The 18,184-nt window shown below is 41.5% G+C and overlaps 1 protein-coding gene across 2 annotated transcripts in view; it reads left to right on the top strand.

Moving 5' to 3' along the window:
* Positions 1-15,748, top strand: part of KCNU1 (potassium calcium-activated channel subfamily U member 1) — a 162,347-nt gene extending 146,599 nt beyond the window's left edge. Inside the window, exons 24-27 of one of the 2 annotated variants that reach the window (XM_050801679.1) lie at positions 2,210-2,349; positions 10,595-10,789; positions 12,547-12,665; positions 15,138-15,748. In XM_050801679.1, the coding sequence (XP_050657636.1) occupies positions 2,210-2,349; positions 10,595-10,789; positions 12,547-12,665; positions 15,138-15,543 (860 nt within the window). In that variant the 3' untranslated portion in view covers positions 15,544-15,748. Of the gene's footprint in view, positions 1-2,209; positions 2,350-10,594; positions 10,790-12,546; positions 13,060-15,137 lie in introns of those variants that run through there. The other variant, XM_050801678.1, reaches the window with a different exon arrangement.
* The last annotated feature ends 2,436 nt before the right edge of the window (positions 15,749-18,184 follow it).

Genomic DNA, 18,184 nt, shown 5'->3' with positions numbered 1-18,184 from the left:
TGCCCTACTTCCTGCAGACACCAAAATCCATGATGCTCAAATCCTTTATATAAAATGGTGTAGTACCGTCAACCCTCTGTATCCATGGGTTTCCATCTGCAGTTAATTGAATCCTCGAATGCAAAACCTGTGGAAATGGAGGACCAACTGTATACATCAAATACATTAATTCAAAGAAGAGTGTAAGTTAGAGTTGTTGGAAGAAATCAGCCAGTTTCTCACTGACCCAGAGGTGCATCTGGTCACTCTCTGGGGACTTACAGGCTTTGTTTCTGGCAGCAAGTAGCCGTTATCAAGTTAACCTAACAACCCACCTGCTAGCTTGTCCAGGTTCTTGTCTAGCTGACTGGAAATGGTCACATTGACATGGGAGCTGCAGGTCTGATGTTCTGTACCACTTTGTTACAGAACGGATGGGAATCTGAAGGAAATGGCCAGGAAAGCTGAGGCCGCTAGTTTAGGATGATACAGCAGGATTTGGACAAAGGCTCGTGGGATATTTGTGTGTGTGTGTGTGCGCGCATGCACCTGTGAGTGTGCGTGTGTGTTTGTGTGTGGAGGGTTCACAATGCAAGAAGAGGAACGTAGAAGTGCACAGGAGATGGGGGTTGATATTAGTCATACCTTGCTCATCTTTTATAAAAATAATGCTGTTCTCAGAAGAAAATGATTCATTAATATTACTTCATTCATTAATGTCACTTCCCCCAAACATACTGAGGAATAATTTAAGGCATTAGGGGATAATCCAGACATAGTAAGCAATGGATTCCGAGTTGTGTGTCCAGCATATTTGTTTGGATTGGTCATTTCAAGAAGTGTAATGTCAAGAACTGTGGAAAGTCTAAGGCTATCCTATTTGCAAACCAACAGGTGCACCTACCCCAGTCTCATGGATGCTGGCAGAAGATATAAGACTCCTGGATCAGAGAACAAAACAAAACCAATCAGTTTATTACTCAGAGTAATAACAGCAGCCAGAGTATCCTCGTTTTTGTGTTGGTTGCCCAAGCCCTGCTTTCCACCGGGTGACTTGAAGAGTAACACCTGTACCCACAGTGGATTGCTCTTTAGGATAGGAACCTGAGCTCAGGAAACCAGAGTCTTTTATAACAGGCAGTAAGCATGCCTTCCCTTTGCTCCTGTGGGAGACATCATCTCTATCTTCCAATGCTGTTCTTGAGACAAACATTCTTGAAGCAAGAGTCTAAAACAAACTTTGGGAGGCTGAGGTGGGTGGATCATTTGAAGTCAAGAGTTTGAGACCAGCCTGGCTAACATGGTGAAACCCTGTCTCTACTAAAAATACAAAAATTAGCTGGACATCGTGGTACATGCCTGTAATTCCAGCTACTTGGGAGGCTGAGGCATGATAATTGCTTGAATCTGGGATGCAGAGGTTGCAGTGATTGTGCCATTGGGCAGCCTGGGTGATGAAATGAGACTTACTAAAAAAAAATTTTTTTTAAAAGAGTCTAGGAACAAAGGCAGCCTGTGCCTCTCCTCTCATGGACCACAACGATGTCTGTATTCACCTCAGAGGCTGCCTACAGGGGGTCTGAGTTGGAGCCTGGGGCCAGTACAGACATGCTGATAGATAACTTGGCTACTGCTATACTGGCCTCAGTTAGGATGATTCCCTAAGCCCTTGCCACACAGAGTGCCATCCATGAATCAGCAACCTCAGCAGCATCTGGGAGCTGGCTGGGCATGTAGACTTTCAGCCCTCACCCTAGATTCAGTGAATCAGAATCTGTATTGCAACCAGATCTCCAAGTGATTCATATGTGCATTAAATTTTGAGAGGCACTAGGCTTAAGTGACGGGTGACCATGTGTTCCTATTCATTCCTATGATACCAGGGCAGTTTTTGAGCATGCTCCCTTTTGCTCCCCCAAAATATCCTGGTTTGAAAGATGAATTATACGAGGATGACAATCAGAACACTTCTTGAGAAACTGAGCCTGTGCTCCAGCAATGTCCCCTTGATGGTGAATGTACCCAACAGAACTATGTCTTTTGTGGGAAGGAAGATATTTGGAAAGGAAAGAAAAAAAAAATGTACTGAAATAGGGGTAGATCCGACAGAGACCCCAAAGAAGACATCAGATCTTTTGATCAAGTGGTCGCCCCTTGGCCTGCATGGATGGCGGTTCTTATATTCTTAACTTGATCTGATTATCTTTCCTTTTTGCCTCTTGCCTTGCAGAAAATCCTTCCAACATTCACTTTATTGAACAGCTTGGTGGACTGGAAGGGTCCCTCCAAGAAACAAATCTGCATCTCAGCACTGCCTTTTCTACAGGCACTGTTTTTTCTGGCAGCTTCTTGGATTCTCTCCTGGCCACGGTAAGAAAAGTTAAGCCACGGAGCCCACAAAACCAAGCCCTCTGCAGAGAAGTGAGCAGGTGGCATAGAGCTGAGTAGATGATAACACCTCTCAGTTCTAAGTTCTCTTTGATTTTCAAAAACAAGCTGGTTCCCACACATTAATTTATATTTTCTGATAACTACTTGGTGTGGGAAGCAACATTTTCACATTTTCAAGATTAAAAACATGAGGCTCTTGGAGCCAGAACCCCTGATGCCAGGAAAAGTGAGTGCCGGCCTCTCAGCTTCGAAGGCATCACTGCAGACCAGGCCCCTTGGGATCAGAGCTCAGGAGATACTACTTTCCCTTCTCTCTAAAATCCTTCCAACGGCTCATGTGGAAATTGGCCATAAAGGGATCCAGAGTTTCAAGGAAGAAGCTCTGGCCTTTGCTGGTGAGTTTTGTTCAAAGCTAAGTCAAATCTCCCTCCATGTTCCTCCTCTCATGGGGAGCATTGTTGACTACATGGTTGTTCTTTAGTTTTCAGCACCTCTTTAGCCACCTGGCAAATTTTTTCCCCCTGGATGGAATTAATTCATCCTACAAATGCCCACTGAACACCTACTCTGTGCAGGGCACTGTTGGGGGGTGGTGCTGGGGAATCTGCAGCTTGAGAATGACAAAAGCCTCACCCACATGGGGCCTTCTGAGTGGAGGGTATTGGCATATGCATCATAAATAAGTAACACAGAAGGATGCCAGTTACACGGGCTAAGGAGATGTGAGATAGGAAATGTGGAATTTGGGGAAGGAATTGTAAGATTCAATAACATGCTGAGAAGGTGGCAGGTGAGCCCAGCTCTGGGGAAGAGAAGAGAACACAGGATTCAGAAGCAGTGAGGTGGGAGCTGTTAGAAATAGATAATCAGTGCCATGAAGAAAAGTCAACATGGAGACAAAAGATCTCTCAGCAAGGCAATCTTTACTTTCTGCAAAAAGGGTGCTCAATGGCAGATGGAACAATGGTGAGAGCACAGTTGAACAAAGGAAAAGCAGACATATTTATCCCTTACGCATTTGGGTCATCCTTACTGCTGTGTCCTGCATTCATTGGCCGGAACTATCATCACAGTCTTAAACCGATACCCAATTTGCTAATAACCTAAAACTTTCCTAAATAAGTAAGTGCAAGGAAAAACGAAGAAGAAGAGGAAGTTGCTTACGACAGGTTTAAGGAAGCAATAGCATTTTCACATAAGGAAGGTACAGAAACTATGAGCTAAGACTTGCCTGGGTCTGTCCAGGCATGCCTGAGTAAGCCAAAACAACTAACTGGAGGAAAATGTAAGAAGTAATAGTTGATAGGAGGATTTAGAGTAAGGAGCTATTATTCCTAGTGTCTATTATTTTATTTTTAAACCAAGATGAGCTTTGAAGAGGAACTTTTCTACTTTCTACAGAGTACACCCCAGGGTGTTAAAGGAGTTTCAAATTGACTGAGACTCATGAGATCGGTGTGTAGCCATTGGTGAATGACTTGCAAGAACTCTTCCAAAGGAAAGCCACATAACCCACTGCCTCCCACACTCCTCCTACTTGGGATTTTCAAGGGAAGAGCTGCAGAATGGCTGGATGTCAATATGCAGATGCTTATATGCAGAAGAATCTGAGCACAGTTGATGAACTTGTGTCTTCTGGAGGTCCACATGAAGAGGCATCACGCCTGAATTTCAGGAATGCCTCAAGGCATAGTTTGCAAGTTTAAGGGAGCATGGCTGGGCATATCCATCCCCTTCCTAACATCAGTGCCATTTGGCATGAGATTGTGTTGCCCTGGACCCTGCCTGTCTAAGCCGTGGTAGGGGTCTCATACACCCCATCAAGCTCTTAGAGAGAGAATACCACTTAAATGGTAGTTTAACATTAAATAAATTAGTAGAGTGCAAAGCTCCTAAAGAGTTAAGCAGCTCAGCCTTCACTGTGCCAGGGAGGTACTGGAGGAAGTCAAGTCAGGTTACTTTTCTGAGAAGGTGGCTCTGTCAGAGAAAGTGTTATATCACTGTCTGTCACTGATACGTCAATTAACTCGCCTGGAATTAATGACTGGAGTGTCAGGCAGGAGGTGACTTTCGATGAACTTGACCTGTCTGCAGATACATTTCAGATGGGTTTCAGGTCCCAGTTCTCTTCAGAGATCCTTAGATGTCAGGCAGCTTCATGCCTTAAATTAAAATTGAGACTTAATTAAACACCACCAGCTCACGCAGGCAGGAACAGAGCCACAGATTCTATTTAGAATTGGTCAGAAGGGCAGGATGGACAGGGAAGGGCTGGAAGAGTAGGGACAACAACAAATGAACACACAAGCACAAGCCAGTATGAGGAATACAGATTTGGTCACGAGCCTAATTCCTCCCACCACTCAGCACCTGATCGTGACATTGGCCTTGGGTGGTCTAAAGAGTGCAGCTTCTTCCCAGGCTGCCTTCAGATATTGGGTCAATGGTCTTCACTTGGTGGAAGAGGAAGATTCTTGCTGGAAAACAAAATGTGCCACATAGAGAATAAAGGCCACACAGTGTGACCTGAAACTGCAGTCATCACATGAGGTCACAACACACAGTGGATCAACAGCTTTGCCTTCAGAACTCTTGGTAAGTACTTATTTTAGGACTGGCATTTGTTCAACTGAATTTGGGCAGGGGTGGCAATGGAGCATCAGGGAAGAAGGCGTCTTCTATGTCAAGGGTGCCAACTGAATCTTGAACCTCTAAATCTCTACCTAGCAGTTTTCTGCCCCAGCTCTTGAATCTTTAATAACGTACGCCACAGCAAAATGAACACACTGTAACATTATTTAATGATGAGTTGAACTAGGCCATTGAAAATAATTGTGAATGCTGATTATTTTTGTTTTCCTTCTCTTGTTTCCCTTCTCTCTGCACCTGATTCTACTGGTTCTATGTGCCCTTATCAGTGTGGGGGTGGCTTTCCATCACCAAAGAAAGACCCAAGGATCAAGACTGAGCCTCCAATCTCATTGTCTCCTTTATTCTGGGGACCATTTGATCTTGGGTGGACTCTGGATCTTACCACCTGGTCACATGGAAATACCCTCGGAGAGGAAGAGAACATTTATCACCTTCCAGTAACAACATCTGGAGTCACTATAGTGGCTCCTGAATACATTCTCAAATACTTCACTTATTCTCTGTATGTGCTGGAGCATCTCCTGGTGGAGGGTTGGTAGGAAGGCAATGACGTTGATCTCCCCATTAACTTAGAAAGGCAGTTGTGGGTCCTGGAGCTATGACCTCCATAGACCCCCAAGGCAGACATTGCTGATGACCACAGTTCTCCTCCCCCAGATCATACCTTTTTCTATATAGGTCTCTAGGCAATTTATTTTGATGAGTTTTCTTGTTGAGATAATATCAAAAATAATAGCTATTGATCTTAAGAAGAGTAACATCTTTCAAGCACTTACCCAGAGCCAAGGAGTTCACTAAATGCGTTACCTCCATTACCTGGTTTAATTCTCCTGTCAAATATGGAAGCTTAGCTGAGTAAATAATCTGCCAAAGGCTGCATCATTTACAAGTAATGAGTTGGTTTTCAGATCCAAGTGTATGTGATCCCAGAGTCATTCCTTGCTGCCACAATCAACTGCCCCTCCAGAGATCTATTTCTGTAATGATCAGTGTCCTTGCAACACAGGGATTTTCAAGTTTAGGTTAGAGGGCTCCTTCCCTGACAATGCTCTGTGCAGAAAGAAGGAGATGTGCCCACCCTGCCTTGCCCACCCATACCTCTCCCCTCCATCAGAGCAACTCCACTTTCATCTGTGGTATATTAGAGGTGCCTGCATAAGATTCAATTGCACAAGAGACGTCTGTTGTTAAGAAGATTTTGGAACTCATTCCCTTGAAGTTAGGATGCAGGACCAACAGAGAGGCATAACATAAACAGAATCCTATTCTCCTCTATTCTGAGACAGTTTTCCAATTTCCAGCCAGAAGTCTGGTGTGGGAGGCAGGAGTCAGTCATTTTGCCCCATTTTGCATGTCCCTTTTATCCATAATATCCCTCCACAAAGACTGTATTCTGGGTTTGACACTTCCAACCTGCAGCCTAGCTTAATGCACCAGGAGATCTGTGTCCCATTGCAACATAGAGGTTACAGAGATTACAATTAGACTCTCAACGTTGGTTTCCCTGATACCTATACTACACAGAAGGTCAAGGCTAAGAGCAGATGCATTCAGGACAGGCTCCCTGAATGTATCTGCTAATGCTTCAGCAGTTTATGAAACAAGATGAGAACACCAGCCATTACTTCAATCCCAGTGAACTGTATTTTCAACCGGATATTAAGGGCCCTCTTCCTTCCCATGTGTACTCAGACACCTCCATAGTGCTGTTCCACCTTTCTCTCTCCACTGCCCCTAATAAACACCAAGAATAAATGTGCGAGTCCCAAGAAGGCCACAAAGCCCACAGTCATGTGCTGTGAACTTGTCACTGCTTAGAAATACTAAGGTTTTGTTTAAATTTTCATGCAATTTAAAAAATTCTATCCCTTGATAGACCTGTGCTAGTTTTTTCAATGTAAAATGATGGGTTTTTCTCTGCCACCTTCTGATACAGTTGACATTAGAATGGCTTCAAGTACCCCGGTATACTACCCTAAACTCCTGACTAGCTGAAGAAATATGCCTATAGGATGTAATTCAGATTTGCTTTTAATCCTCTATCAGTTCAATGCTATAAAAATTCAAATATGGTGGAGCAGCCAGGCCCATATGCAGGACCCCTATCTGGTTCTACAATCAAAGACTTTCAAAACTAGATGTGAACTTGGGGAGCACTTTCCTTTACTTGTAAGGAAATTGAAGCCCACACAAATTATTTGACATTCTTAAGGTCACTTGGCTTGTTAGTTGCAATTTTCCTACCCTATAATCTCACTCTTAGATTAGAAGTTATTTCCCCAAGAATGTTCGATCTTAAGGTCTTTGAGAATTCTAGAATGAAAAGCAGCATTTGGCTAGGATGTTAGCATCTACACCATTAGGTAATATTCCAGGTTATGACAGGGACCATAGCATTCATAGTAGCTAAAAGTTACAACATTATGGGCATCAACATTTTCTAACATTGAAAGTCCAGGTTCCAGTAAACAAGACGATATTAGAAACATTGGCCAAATTTGAAAGTCTGAGATATTTCAAGTGCCCTTGAACTTGTGGATTTTCTTGTGAAAGACAAGAGGGATGGAGAGAGAACAAGACGGGGAGTGAGAACTAGAGGGAGGGAAGGAGGAAGGGAGAGAGGAAAGAAGGAAGGAACGGAGGGAGGGAGGCAGGGAGGAAGGAAGGGAGGGAGGGAGGGAGGAGAAGGGAAGGGAAGATAGAAAGAAAGAGATATTGAGAAAGGTCTGTGCCAGAAACCCCAAATAATAAGAATAGGAGATGAGCTCACAGAATATGGGTGACATGTAAATCCCATTATTTTTCTCAGTATAGAATTATAATCCTTTTGGTGTCAGAACTGAAGAAATGATATATTCAAAAGCTAAGCCTCTCTCAGTTAAATATGTAAAGCACATGTTTCCCTAGAGTTATCGACACCAAGATAACCCTAGAATTTACACCTTTTCTTTAATCAGTGGAGAATTATTCTAACACATTATGTTTGATCACTCTACACTATGGCCACATGTTCTTAAACGGATTGTGGTTCAACCTGAATTTATGTCCTCCACTACCCCCCCCCCAACCCCCGGATGTCGGGGACTTTATTCCATAAGCACCCTCCCAGCTGGTAGTGGGATGTAGCAAAGAAGAAACATAAGGAAGAAGACATCACTCAGGGAATTCCTTTAGTCTGGGGACTAGGGCGAAGTCATCTTTTAACCTAAAAAATACTGTAGAAGTTATTTTTATTATCTTCTAATTCATATAGATTATATTATTCCTTAAGTCAACTTGTCCCAATCACGTCTACATTTTACCAGCAATATTTATTTGTTAAAATTACCTATCCATTGAAGTCAATATTCTTACAGCTTTCAAACACATGCCTTGTTCAGTGCACTACTGAGGATATGAGTGTTATATAGACATAGCCTATCTTCTGAAGGAGCACATCATCTTCAGGAATTATTGCTCAGTCTGATCTGAGGACAACCAGTGTCAGAACCACTCAGGGTGCTCTTTAAATTCTGATTCCCACTCCTGTCCATATATTCTGATCCAGGAGATCTGGGATCCCAGAAATCTACACTCATTAATATCACTTCAGATGATCCAGATACACAAGAAGCAATGATAAAGAAAACAGAATTTAGCAATGTGTGCATTATATTTTACTTAATCCTGCAAGCAATGCTAGAAGGTAAGTATTGCCATGTCAGCTTTAGAGATTATAAAACTGTTGCTGAAAAAACAATCAGCCAGACACAGTAGCTCATGCTTGCAATCCCAGCACTTTGGGAGGCCAAGGCAGGTGGATCACTCGAGGTCAGGAGTTTGAGACCAGCATGGCCGACATGGCAAAATCATGTTTCTACTAAAAATACAAAAAAAAAAAAAAAAAAAAAAATTAGCCAGGTAGAGTGGTGCATGCCTGTAATCCCAGCTACTTGGGAGGCTGAGGCAGGAGAATTGCTCGAACCCAGGTGGCAGGGGTTGCAGTGAGCCAAGATCGCGCCACTGCGCTCTAGCCTAGACAACAAACAGAGTGAGACCTTGTCTCAAACAAACAAACAAAAAACAAAAACAAACAAACAAAACACATGAATTGCCCAAAGGCACCCAGCTGGAATACGGCAGTCCAAGATTCAAACTCAAGTGTTTCTAACTAACTGTAAAAAACTGTGAAATATAGAAGAATGAAATTAAGTAAAACCCAATGCCCAGGGAATCCCAAAGAAAGAGAAATTTCATTCTGCTTTGAAGACCCAGAAAAGAGTCATGAAGCTGATGAACCAGAGTTCAAAAGCAAAGGCATGAAGCGGTAAAAGAACGGCTTAAGTACCTGTAGATAGACTAGCGTGCCCCAGAGGGAACATGTCATGGAGGAAACAAGCCTGGGAAGAAGGACTACATCAGATCCCGAAGGTTTTGAAGGCCACGGTGGAGACAGAGGGCTTGGTGGCCTGGTTTTATGTGAGGATACTAAAAGGTTGAGGAAGTGGAGGTCATAATCTGATTTGTGTTTCTGGGAATTGCTGTGGAAGCATTGTAAACAGTGGGATGCAGATGAGAAGAAAATCAAGGCAGAACAAGAAGTAAAGAGGTTCCTATGATAATCCAGGTTTCAGAAGATGGATCCCTGATTTTGAAAGTAGAGAAAATAAATGGTAAATGAATAACAATTGAAGTTATTCCTGATGTTTATTATAAAAACAAAATGATTGCATTTAGATAATATATATAGATGGAAATTCTCATTTTTAATAAAGCAAAAGTCTAATTTAGATAAAATGAAGGATGAAAAATAAAGCCTAGTGGATAATATATTCCAATGACTTCTCCATGTATGCTAATGCCTGATCCATACTGAATGTGGTAGCAATCCTGGAGAAAGAGACTTTATTAAAATGGCTGGGATTATTCAGACTCAAGCTCATTTCAAAATAAGAAGTTTGCCATGTCTTCCTCTGGTTTAATTTGGATGCCAAAGATTCTGAAACCCTATCCATTTAATTATTAAACACCTATAATTTCTAAAGTATAATGAGAGCTATGGGAAATCCAAATACTAATAAGACCTATGTCGATATGTGTCCTTAAGTAGGTCACAAACAAAAGGATTAAAAGTAAATTCACATCCAGAAGGCTCAAGTGTAGATGACAATAATATCATTAGTTCCCCACTGGAAAATCTACAGAATGTCTCAGTAAATATATGTATTTTTAAATATACATTGATGATGATTGGGGTATCTGTGGCCTGACATATATACCTCCTCTGGTCATTTTGGGAAGAGGGGACTCCCTGGTGTCAGTATCATTATCCAATTTCTTCTTCATCTGCTGTGTAATCTCCAAGGAACAGGAACTGGGTCAGTATTGTTTTCTCTGCACTTGGCCTAACCTAGCACAGTTAGGTTAAACTGCCATCCTTCAGCTGCATTAGATAATGATAATGAGAAACACTGTTCTACACCATCAGGTCCATGTTAAACAGCAATGCCCGCTAAATCTCCAAGCCTATACCCCTCCGCAGTTTACATATTGGCTCTTCTGACTTTGTATGTGGCTTGTCCTTGTTTTCCAGGCCTTCTACAATTATCATGTCCTGGAATTGCTTCAGATGCTGGTGACAGGAGGAGTAAGTTCTCAGCTGGAACAACATTTAGATAAGGATAAAGTCTATGGTGTGGCAGATAGCTGCACGACGCTCTTGTCTGGAAGAAACCGGTGTAAAATGGGGCTTCTGTCCTTACACCAAACCATTTTATCAGACGTTAACGTGAGTCTACTCTTCTCAGAATTCAGTTTTTCACTTCCTTTCCTCTCTGAGCTTCTGAAAATGGTCCAGGCTATTTGGGTTCATAGATGTCCCACAGCACAGAAATAATAACAATAAAAATAACAAAAAACGAATACAAGTTTATGTTATTCATAGAGTATTTTACAAATCACAGTGTGTTCATATGTTATATTTATTTTTTATAATAATTATGAGAAGTAGATAATGCAGTTGTTATTATCCCCATCTTCTAGATAAATAACCCGAATCTACAGGGAGCATCAGAGAGGCCTGGCAACTTTGTACCTTGACAAGGGTATTCATAATAATTATAACAGCTAATGTTTATTGAGTATTTTCTCTGTGCTTGTCTTTTTTAGTATTTTTTCCACTTAATCTGTCCATGGATTTATATGGTAGGCATTATTATTAATTCTATTTAACAGATCAAGAAACTGGAGCTCAGAGAAGCAAGGACTTGCCAGAGACCACATTGTCAATCAGTGTCAGAGCAGGGACCCAGCTACAGCAGTTTGACCCCGGGCCTGCCTACTCTGCCCACACTTAAAATGCTAAAGAAATCTGATAAGGTCAGCTGAAATCAGGCAGAAGACTTTTGTACATGGGTCTAAGAATCTGGCTGCGCTATCCAGTGGAAAATACTTGCATTTTCTTAGCCAAGGGAGCTGGTAAACAGTAGATTACAGCAAGGGAGAAGATAATAATTCTGGAAAATTCCAACAGGGCATCCAGGCATTTGGGAATCACAGTAGGGTCTAGCAAAGAAATGAGAAATCTACGTGGTGCCTTCTGGTTTGGTTTTAATTGGCATTGCATTCAGTTGTCCAGTGTTAACTGCTAGGGGCAGGCTTTTCCAAGGAAACATCTTTTGTTGATTCAGAGGACATTAGCAAAACCCCTGGGTAGAACACTATACCTGGTGCATGTCGATGTGTACTGCCAAAAGGGGCAAGACCCATGTTCTGTGCATTAGCATTTCAGGTGTGAACTACGTTCCAGAAGTTCCTTTGATGTAGTCTGGTCCTTTACATTTCCGTAGTCCTGGGTTGCTCACCTACACGTGGACTTGTAAGTGTATATAAGCCCAGGAAACTATTGCTAGCAACTTCCTGTTGGCATCAAAGAGGATGGTAGACTTGTCCCCACTCCTCTCCCTCCTCTCTCCATTTATGCCATGTCCTCCCTTTGTTCTTTATCCTGAGGAATTACAGAACTGGATGGATTGATCCCTTTTGACCTTGCTGAGCCCACTTACTGCTGCAGGGGCTTGAAATTGTTGTCTATTCATAATGATCTTGTTGGGTATAGCCTGAGAATAAGGTCCAGATGAGTATTTGGGACTGGGATCTGTTTTACAGTAGGATAAGATGACTCTCAAGAGGTCATTTAACATCCCAACTCATTATATATCTCAAAAGCTCCATTTTGCAATCTGTGGCTCATTGTTAATTCATAGTGGTTACCAGAATGGCAATGGTAATAAGGACAAGCACAACAGTATGTCACACCAGAAGCTCTTGAAAGAGCCAGAATGATAAAAACAATCGCTGGGATTAGAGTTTCAGAACTAATCATTCTCTTAATTACCTATCCACCTGGCAGTGCTGCCACAAAGATATTAGGAAATGACTTTCCAAGCTTCTACTACGAGGTAAAGCAAACGACACTCCAGTGAGTGCTTATAATTGCTTGATCAAAGTGCCCAGCAGACATATTTTTGTCTCTTCTCTCTCCAGCCAAGAAACACCTTTGGACAACTGTTCTGTGGCTCATTAGATCTGTTTGGAATCCTGTGTGTTGGCTTATACCGAATAATTGATGAAGAGGAGCTTAACCCAGAAAACAAAAGGGAAGTGTGCTAGATTAGAAAGCACCATCCACCCATTCAAGCATAAGAACCAAAACTACTTTATTCAATGTGAAAGAGAATTCCAGAGCTCAGGGTCCATAGTTGCAAGGAAGGGTGCGTGGGAAATAAAGAACTATGTAAGAATAAGAAGGAATGGGTATAAACAAGAGGGACCTGAATAATTAGGGTCCAATTAATATTGACCATGTAAGAAGAATGGAGTCTCTGTCCCCTAGTGAAAATTGAAATGTGGAGCTAGATTTTAAATCAGCTCATTTCAGTTTTGTAACTTACTCCTCATCCATGTCTGTACAACTTTCTAAAGCTGAACGCCACTATCCACATTTGAAAGATGTACTTGTTTTCTGCTGGATTCATTGGGTAAATATTGATTGAGATCTACTTTGCTAGCCATGATGCTTTTTACATATAAATCATAGGGGTGATATGTTTGACTTTCAATTTAAAGAAAGACCACTCTGACAGCCCTGAGTAAGATAGAAATATATGTGGAGGGGAAAGGGAAAGGAGAGGTTACAGTCTAGAGACAACACAATCGTGTATGCCCAGACTAAGATCTTCACAGTGGGAATGGACAGGATTCAGTAGGGAAGTAGAAACTGAAAGGAATAGAGTGGAAATAGATCGATGGAACCTGTTCCAGGAGAAAGGAGAAGGAAGCCAAATTACTCAAAGTGGAGCGGTCTTGAATAGAAAATAACAGCAATGATTTTTTTGGCCCACAGAAGAAAAGGAGGAAAAGAAGAGATGCCAAGGCAGATCTAGCTCTAGGTGAGGGCTGTGTTTATGGGAATTTTTATTTTGCACTAGGATTTCTCAGTGCACAGTCATTGCTGAGAGAAAGATGGAAGAAATATTGTCAGGAGTTGAGAAAGGAGTCAATGTTTAGATTAACTGCTGAGAGGAGTGGAAGAGGAAGCTTATTGTGGATTTGTGAAGAAATCCTAGACCATACAGTAAAAGAAGAAAGATTGGAAATCTCAATGCATTGAATAGTGGATGTACTCAGAGTTAAGGGAGTGAGAGAGAAAGTATGATGAGAAGTTGTAGTCAGCAGTGATTTATTGAAATGTAACATTTTAGAAGTGGAACGATGTTAGGAATTAAAACAGCTAGGACATGGCCAGGAAAGTGGTTTGGAGGTAAAGATCATTGGGTACTGGAAGTCATAGCAATGTGTCTGAATGCTGGAGTTGTAAACCACATAGACACTGCAGGCATGTAAAAAGATAGCTGCACTAAAATTTGAAAGGAAGAGCATGTCAAGTGCCAAATGACAAAATAAGCGTGGAGGTCTACAGATGACTCTGATGGATGGGGAAGGAAGGTGCCATGGCTTTATAGCACCCACCACCAAGACAATGGGGGAGGACTGATGTTCTGGAAATAGCTCTCTCTCTCCCTCTCTGCCTGAACTCCACTCCTCCCCGAAACACCTCCGTATAGCCCTTGCAACATGATAACTGGGAAAATATACAGCTTATATTAATACTTGACCTCAGGGGGAAAATTGATATTTTTGTTTTAAACAGAATATGTGATCTTGTTCAGCACATTTTTTTTAAGAATAGAATTGAGGTTACAGAGGACTCAGTGGGAAAGATAAAAGTAGGTAGGTCGTTCAGTGAAGGAAGTTCAGTGGTACCTTGAGATCTATGCTAGGAAAGAGGTGATCATTTGAGGCACTAGTGAGGCAATGCGGGATGAAAGTCATACAAGGCTACCCTGCCTCAATGTTCCCACATAAGCACTGTTGCACTCATTACTTCAACTCACATTTTTGGGCATTTGCTGTGTACCTGATGCTGTGTTAAGGCTTCTGGGTATTCTTTAGGGTTCATTGACATTCGCTATTTGCTTGCCAGTCAGGTTTCAAATGAAACTGTTTTTTTCTAATGCTTTTCTCCATTGGCCAGGCTACATTCTGTGTGAAAGTTGGTGGCATAAGCATTAGGTTAGAGTAGGTCTAAGTCAGGATGAAAATACCTGAAATATATGTCATCTTTCTGTTGACAAAGCTTGGCTACGAGGTCAATATTGTGCCAGCTGAATTAATGAGTATAGTATCTTTTAAAAGCAAATAGACCTATTTTTAAGGCCATTAGACATCTGTCAGTCCAAACCACAGTCTTCCCCCTCTTCCCACTCGAACAAAAGATGAGTGCAGCAAGGCCCAGAGAGGGAGGACACCATGCCCAGAGTCAGAAGTGGTTGGGTTCAGAGGCAGGGATGAAAGCCAGCCCCCTCATTCCTACTCCAGAACCTCTCCTCTTGCACTGTGCTACAGGAGTAAGTACTAAATAGATATTTACTATTAATCAGAAACCCATGAAGCAAAGCAAAACAAAAACGTTTCCTCTTTGCGCCTAGCAAAATGACCTCTTTATTTGGGTCACTGCCTGTCACCACACTGGCCAGCTGCAGAGGCTCAGCATTTATCTTTGACTTGTCTTACAGGTTTGTGATTACCCGGCCAGCCAATGAGTTCAAGCTGCTGCCCTCAGATCTTGTGTTTTGTGCCATACCCTTCAGCACTGCTTGTTATAAAAGGAATGAAGAGTTCTCATCACAAAAGTCATATGAAATTGTAAAAGAAGCATCACAGACAACAGAGACACATTCAGACACAAATTTTCCTCCCACCATTTATTCAGTTGATGAGACATCGTATTCACCAGTCTATTCTTATCCGTCAAGAACTAACTCCGTCTCTTCTGCTAAGCAAACAGCACGGAATCAGATTAGAACAAACAGTTCTATAACATCCCAGAAACCTTTAGGTGACAATGCAAAAAAAAATGGAAAGAAAATCTCAGATGAGATTTCTGATGAGGACCCCTTTGCATATTCAGAGCCACTATAGACCTGCCCATATTCTTCACGTGCTCTTAACTTGCTGCTTACAAATCATCTCCCGAGATGCTAACTTTGAACAAAGAAAATAAAAATGGAAGCATGTCATTTTTCTACCCATTGCTTAGTGGTTCATGAAGGCCACACTGTTTCAGATGAGACAAAAGTCTAATCCCACTGGATCTTGTGTGATAAATAAAGAAATATATTATCAATGCTTCTGTAAGGAAAGTTCATTGCTCTGTTTCCCTTGAGTAGAAAATATGTTAATTTGTGCTGCATTAAGGAAGTCCTCCAGTTCTTGCTGGATTCCCCAGATGAGGAAATACAGGCAATCAAGATAAAAATGAGAATTACTCAGACGTAGGAAAGAAGTAAAGAGACCCCCTTCAATCAAGAATCATACATTTTATTTTATCCCAGAACAGGCAAACAGTAAACTAGTATATATTTCCCTCTTTCTCTCCCCATCACATTTTTTGTTATTCCATTGTATTTTTTTAAGGTTGTTAAAATATTTGTTTTTTATTATTTTATTTTATTATTACACTTTAAGTTCTAGGGTACATGTGCATAACATGCAGGTTTGTTACATATGTATACGTGTGCCATGTTGGCGTGCTGCACCCATCAACTCGTCAGCACCCATCAACTCATCATTTACATCAGGTATAACTCCCAATGCAATCCCTTCCCCCTCCCCCCTCCCCATGATAGGCCCCAGAGTGTCATGTTCCCCTTCCCGAGTCCAAGTGATCTCATTGTTAAGTTCCCACCTATGAGTGAGAACATGCGGTGTTTGGTTTTCTGTTCTTGTGATAGTTTGCTGAGAATGATGGTTTCCAGCTGCATCCATGTCCCTACAAAGGACACAAACTCATCCTTTTTTATGGCTGCATAGTATTCCATGGTGTATATGTGCCACGTTTTCTTAATCCAGTCTGTCACTGATGGACATTTGGGTTGATTCCAAGTCTTTGCTATTGTGAATAGTGCCACAATAAACATACGTGTGCATATGTCTTTATAGCAGCATGATTTATAATCCTTTCGGTATATACCCAGTAATGGGATGGCTGGGTCATATGGTACTTCTAGTTCTAGATCCTTGAGGAATCGCCATACTGTTTTCTATAATGGTTGAACTAGTTTACAATCCCACCAACAGTGTAAAAGTGTTCCTATTTCTCCACATCCTCTCCAGCACCTGTTGTTTCCTGACTTTTTAATGATTGCCATTCTAACTGGTGTGAGATGGTATCTCATTGCGGTTTTGATTTGCATTCCTCTGATGGCCAGTGATGATGAGCATTTTTTCATGTGTCTGTTGGCTGTATGAATGTCTTCTTTTGAGAACTGTCTGTTCATATCCTTTGCCCACTTTTTGATGGGGTTGTTTGTTTTTTTCTTGTAAATTTGTTTGAGTTCTTTGTAGGTTCTGGATATTAGCCCTTTGTCAGATGAGTAGATTGCAAAAATTTTCTCCCATTCTGTAGGTTGCCTGTTCACTCTGATGGTAGTTTCTTTTGCTGTGCAGAAGCTCTTTAGTTTAATTAGATCCCATTTGTCAATTTTGGCTTTTGTTGCCGTTGCTTTTGGTGTTTTAGACATGAAGTCCTTGCCCATGCCTATGTCCTGAATGGTATTACCTAGGTTTTCTTCTAGGGTTTTTATGGTATTAGGTCTAACATTTAAGTCTCTAATCCATCTTGAATTAATTTTCATATAAGGAGTAAGGAAAGGATCCAGTTTCAGCTTTCTACTTATGGCTAGCCAATTTTCCCAGCACCATTTATTAAATAGGGAATCCTTTCCCCATTTCTTGTTTTTGTCAGGTTTGTCAAAGATCAGATGGCTGTAGATGTGTGGTATTATTTCTGAGGACTCTGTTCTGTTCCATTGGTCTATATCTCTGTTTTGATACCAGTACCATGCTGTTTTGGTTACTGTAGCCTTGTAGGATAGTTTGAAGTCAGGTAGCGTGATGCCTCCAGCTTTGTTCTTTTGACTTAGGATTGTCTTGGCAATGCGGGCTCTTTTTTGGTTCTATATGAACTTTAAAGCAGTTTTTTCCAATTCTGTGAAGAAAGTCATTGGTAGCTTGATGGGGATGGCATTAAATCTATAAATTACCTTGGCAGTATGGCCATTTTCACGATACTGATTCTTCCTATCCATGAGCATGGTATGTTCTTCTATTTGTTTGTGTCCTCTTTTATTTCACTGAGCAGTGGTTTTAGTACTCCTTGAAGAGGTCCTTTACATCCCTTGTAAGTTGGATTGCTAGGTATTTTATTCTCTTTGAAGCAATTGTGAATGGAAGTTCATTCGTGATTTGGCTCTCTGTCTGTTACTGGTGTATAAGAATGCTTGTGATTTTTGCACATTGATTTTGTATCCTGAGACTTTGCTGAAGTTGCTTATCAGCTTAAGGAGATTTTGGGCTGAGACAATGGGGTTTTCTAAATATGCAATCATGTCATCTGCAAACAGAGACAATTTGACTTCTTCTTTCCTAATTGAATACCCTTGATTTCTTTCTCTTGCCTGATAGCCCTAGCCAGAACTTCCAACACTATGTTGAATAGGAGTGGTGAGAGAGGGCATCCCTGTCTTGTGCCAGTTTTCAAAGGGAATGCTTCCAGTTTTTG

Source organism: Macaca thibetana, chromosome 8, assembly GCF_024542745.1.
Source record: "Macaca thibetana thibetana isolate TM-01 chromosome 8, ASM2454274v1, whole genome shotgun sequence".
Taxonomy (NCBI): Eukaryota; Metazoa; Chordata; class Mammalia; order Primates; family Cercopithecidae; genus Macaca; species Macaca thibetana.
Note: the sequence above shows the minus strand (reverse complement) of the source record. Positions and strands in the feature narration are given on the sequence as shown.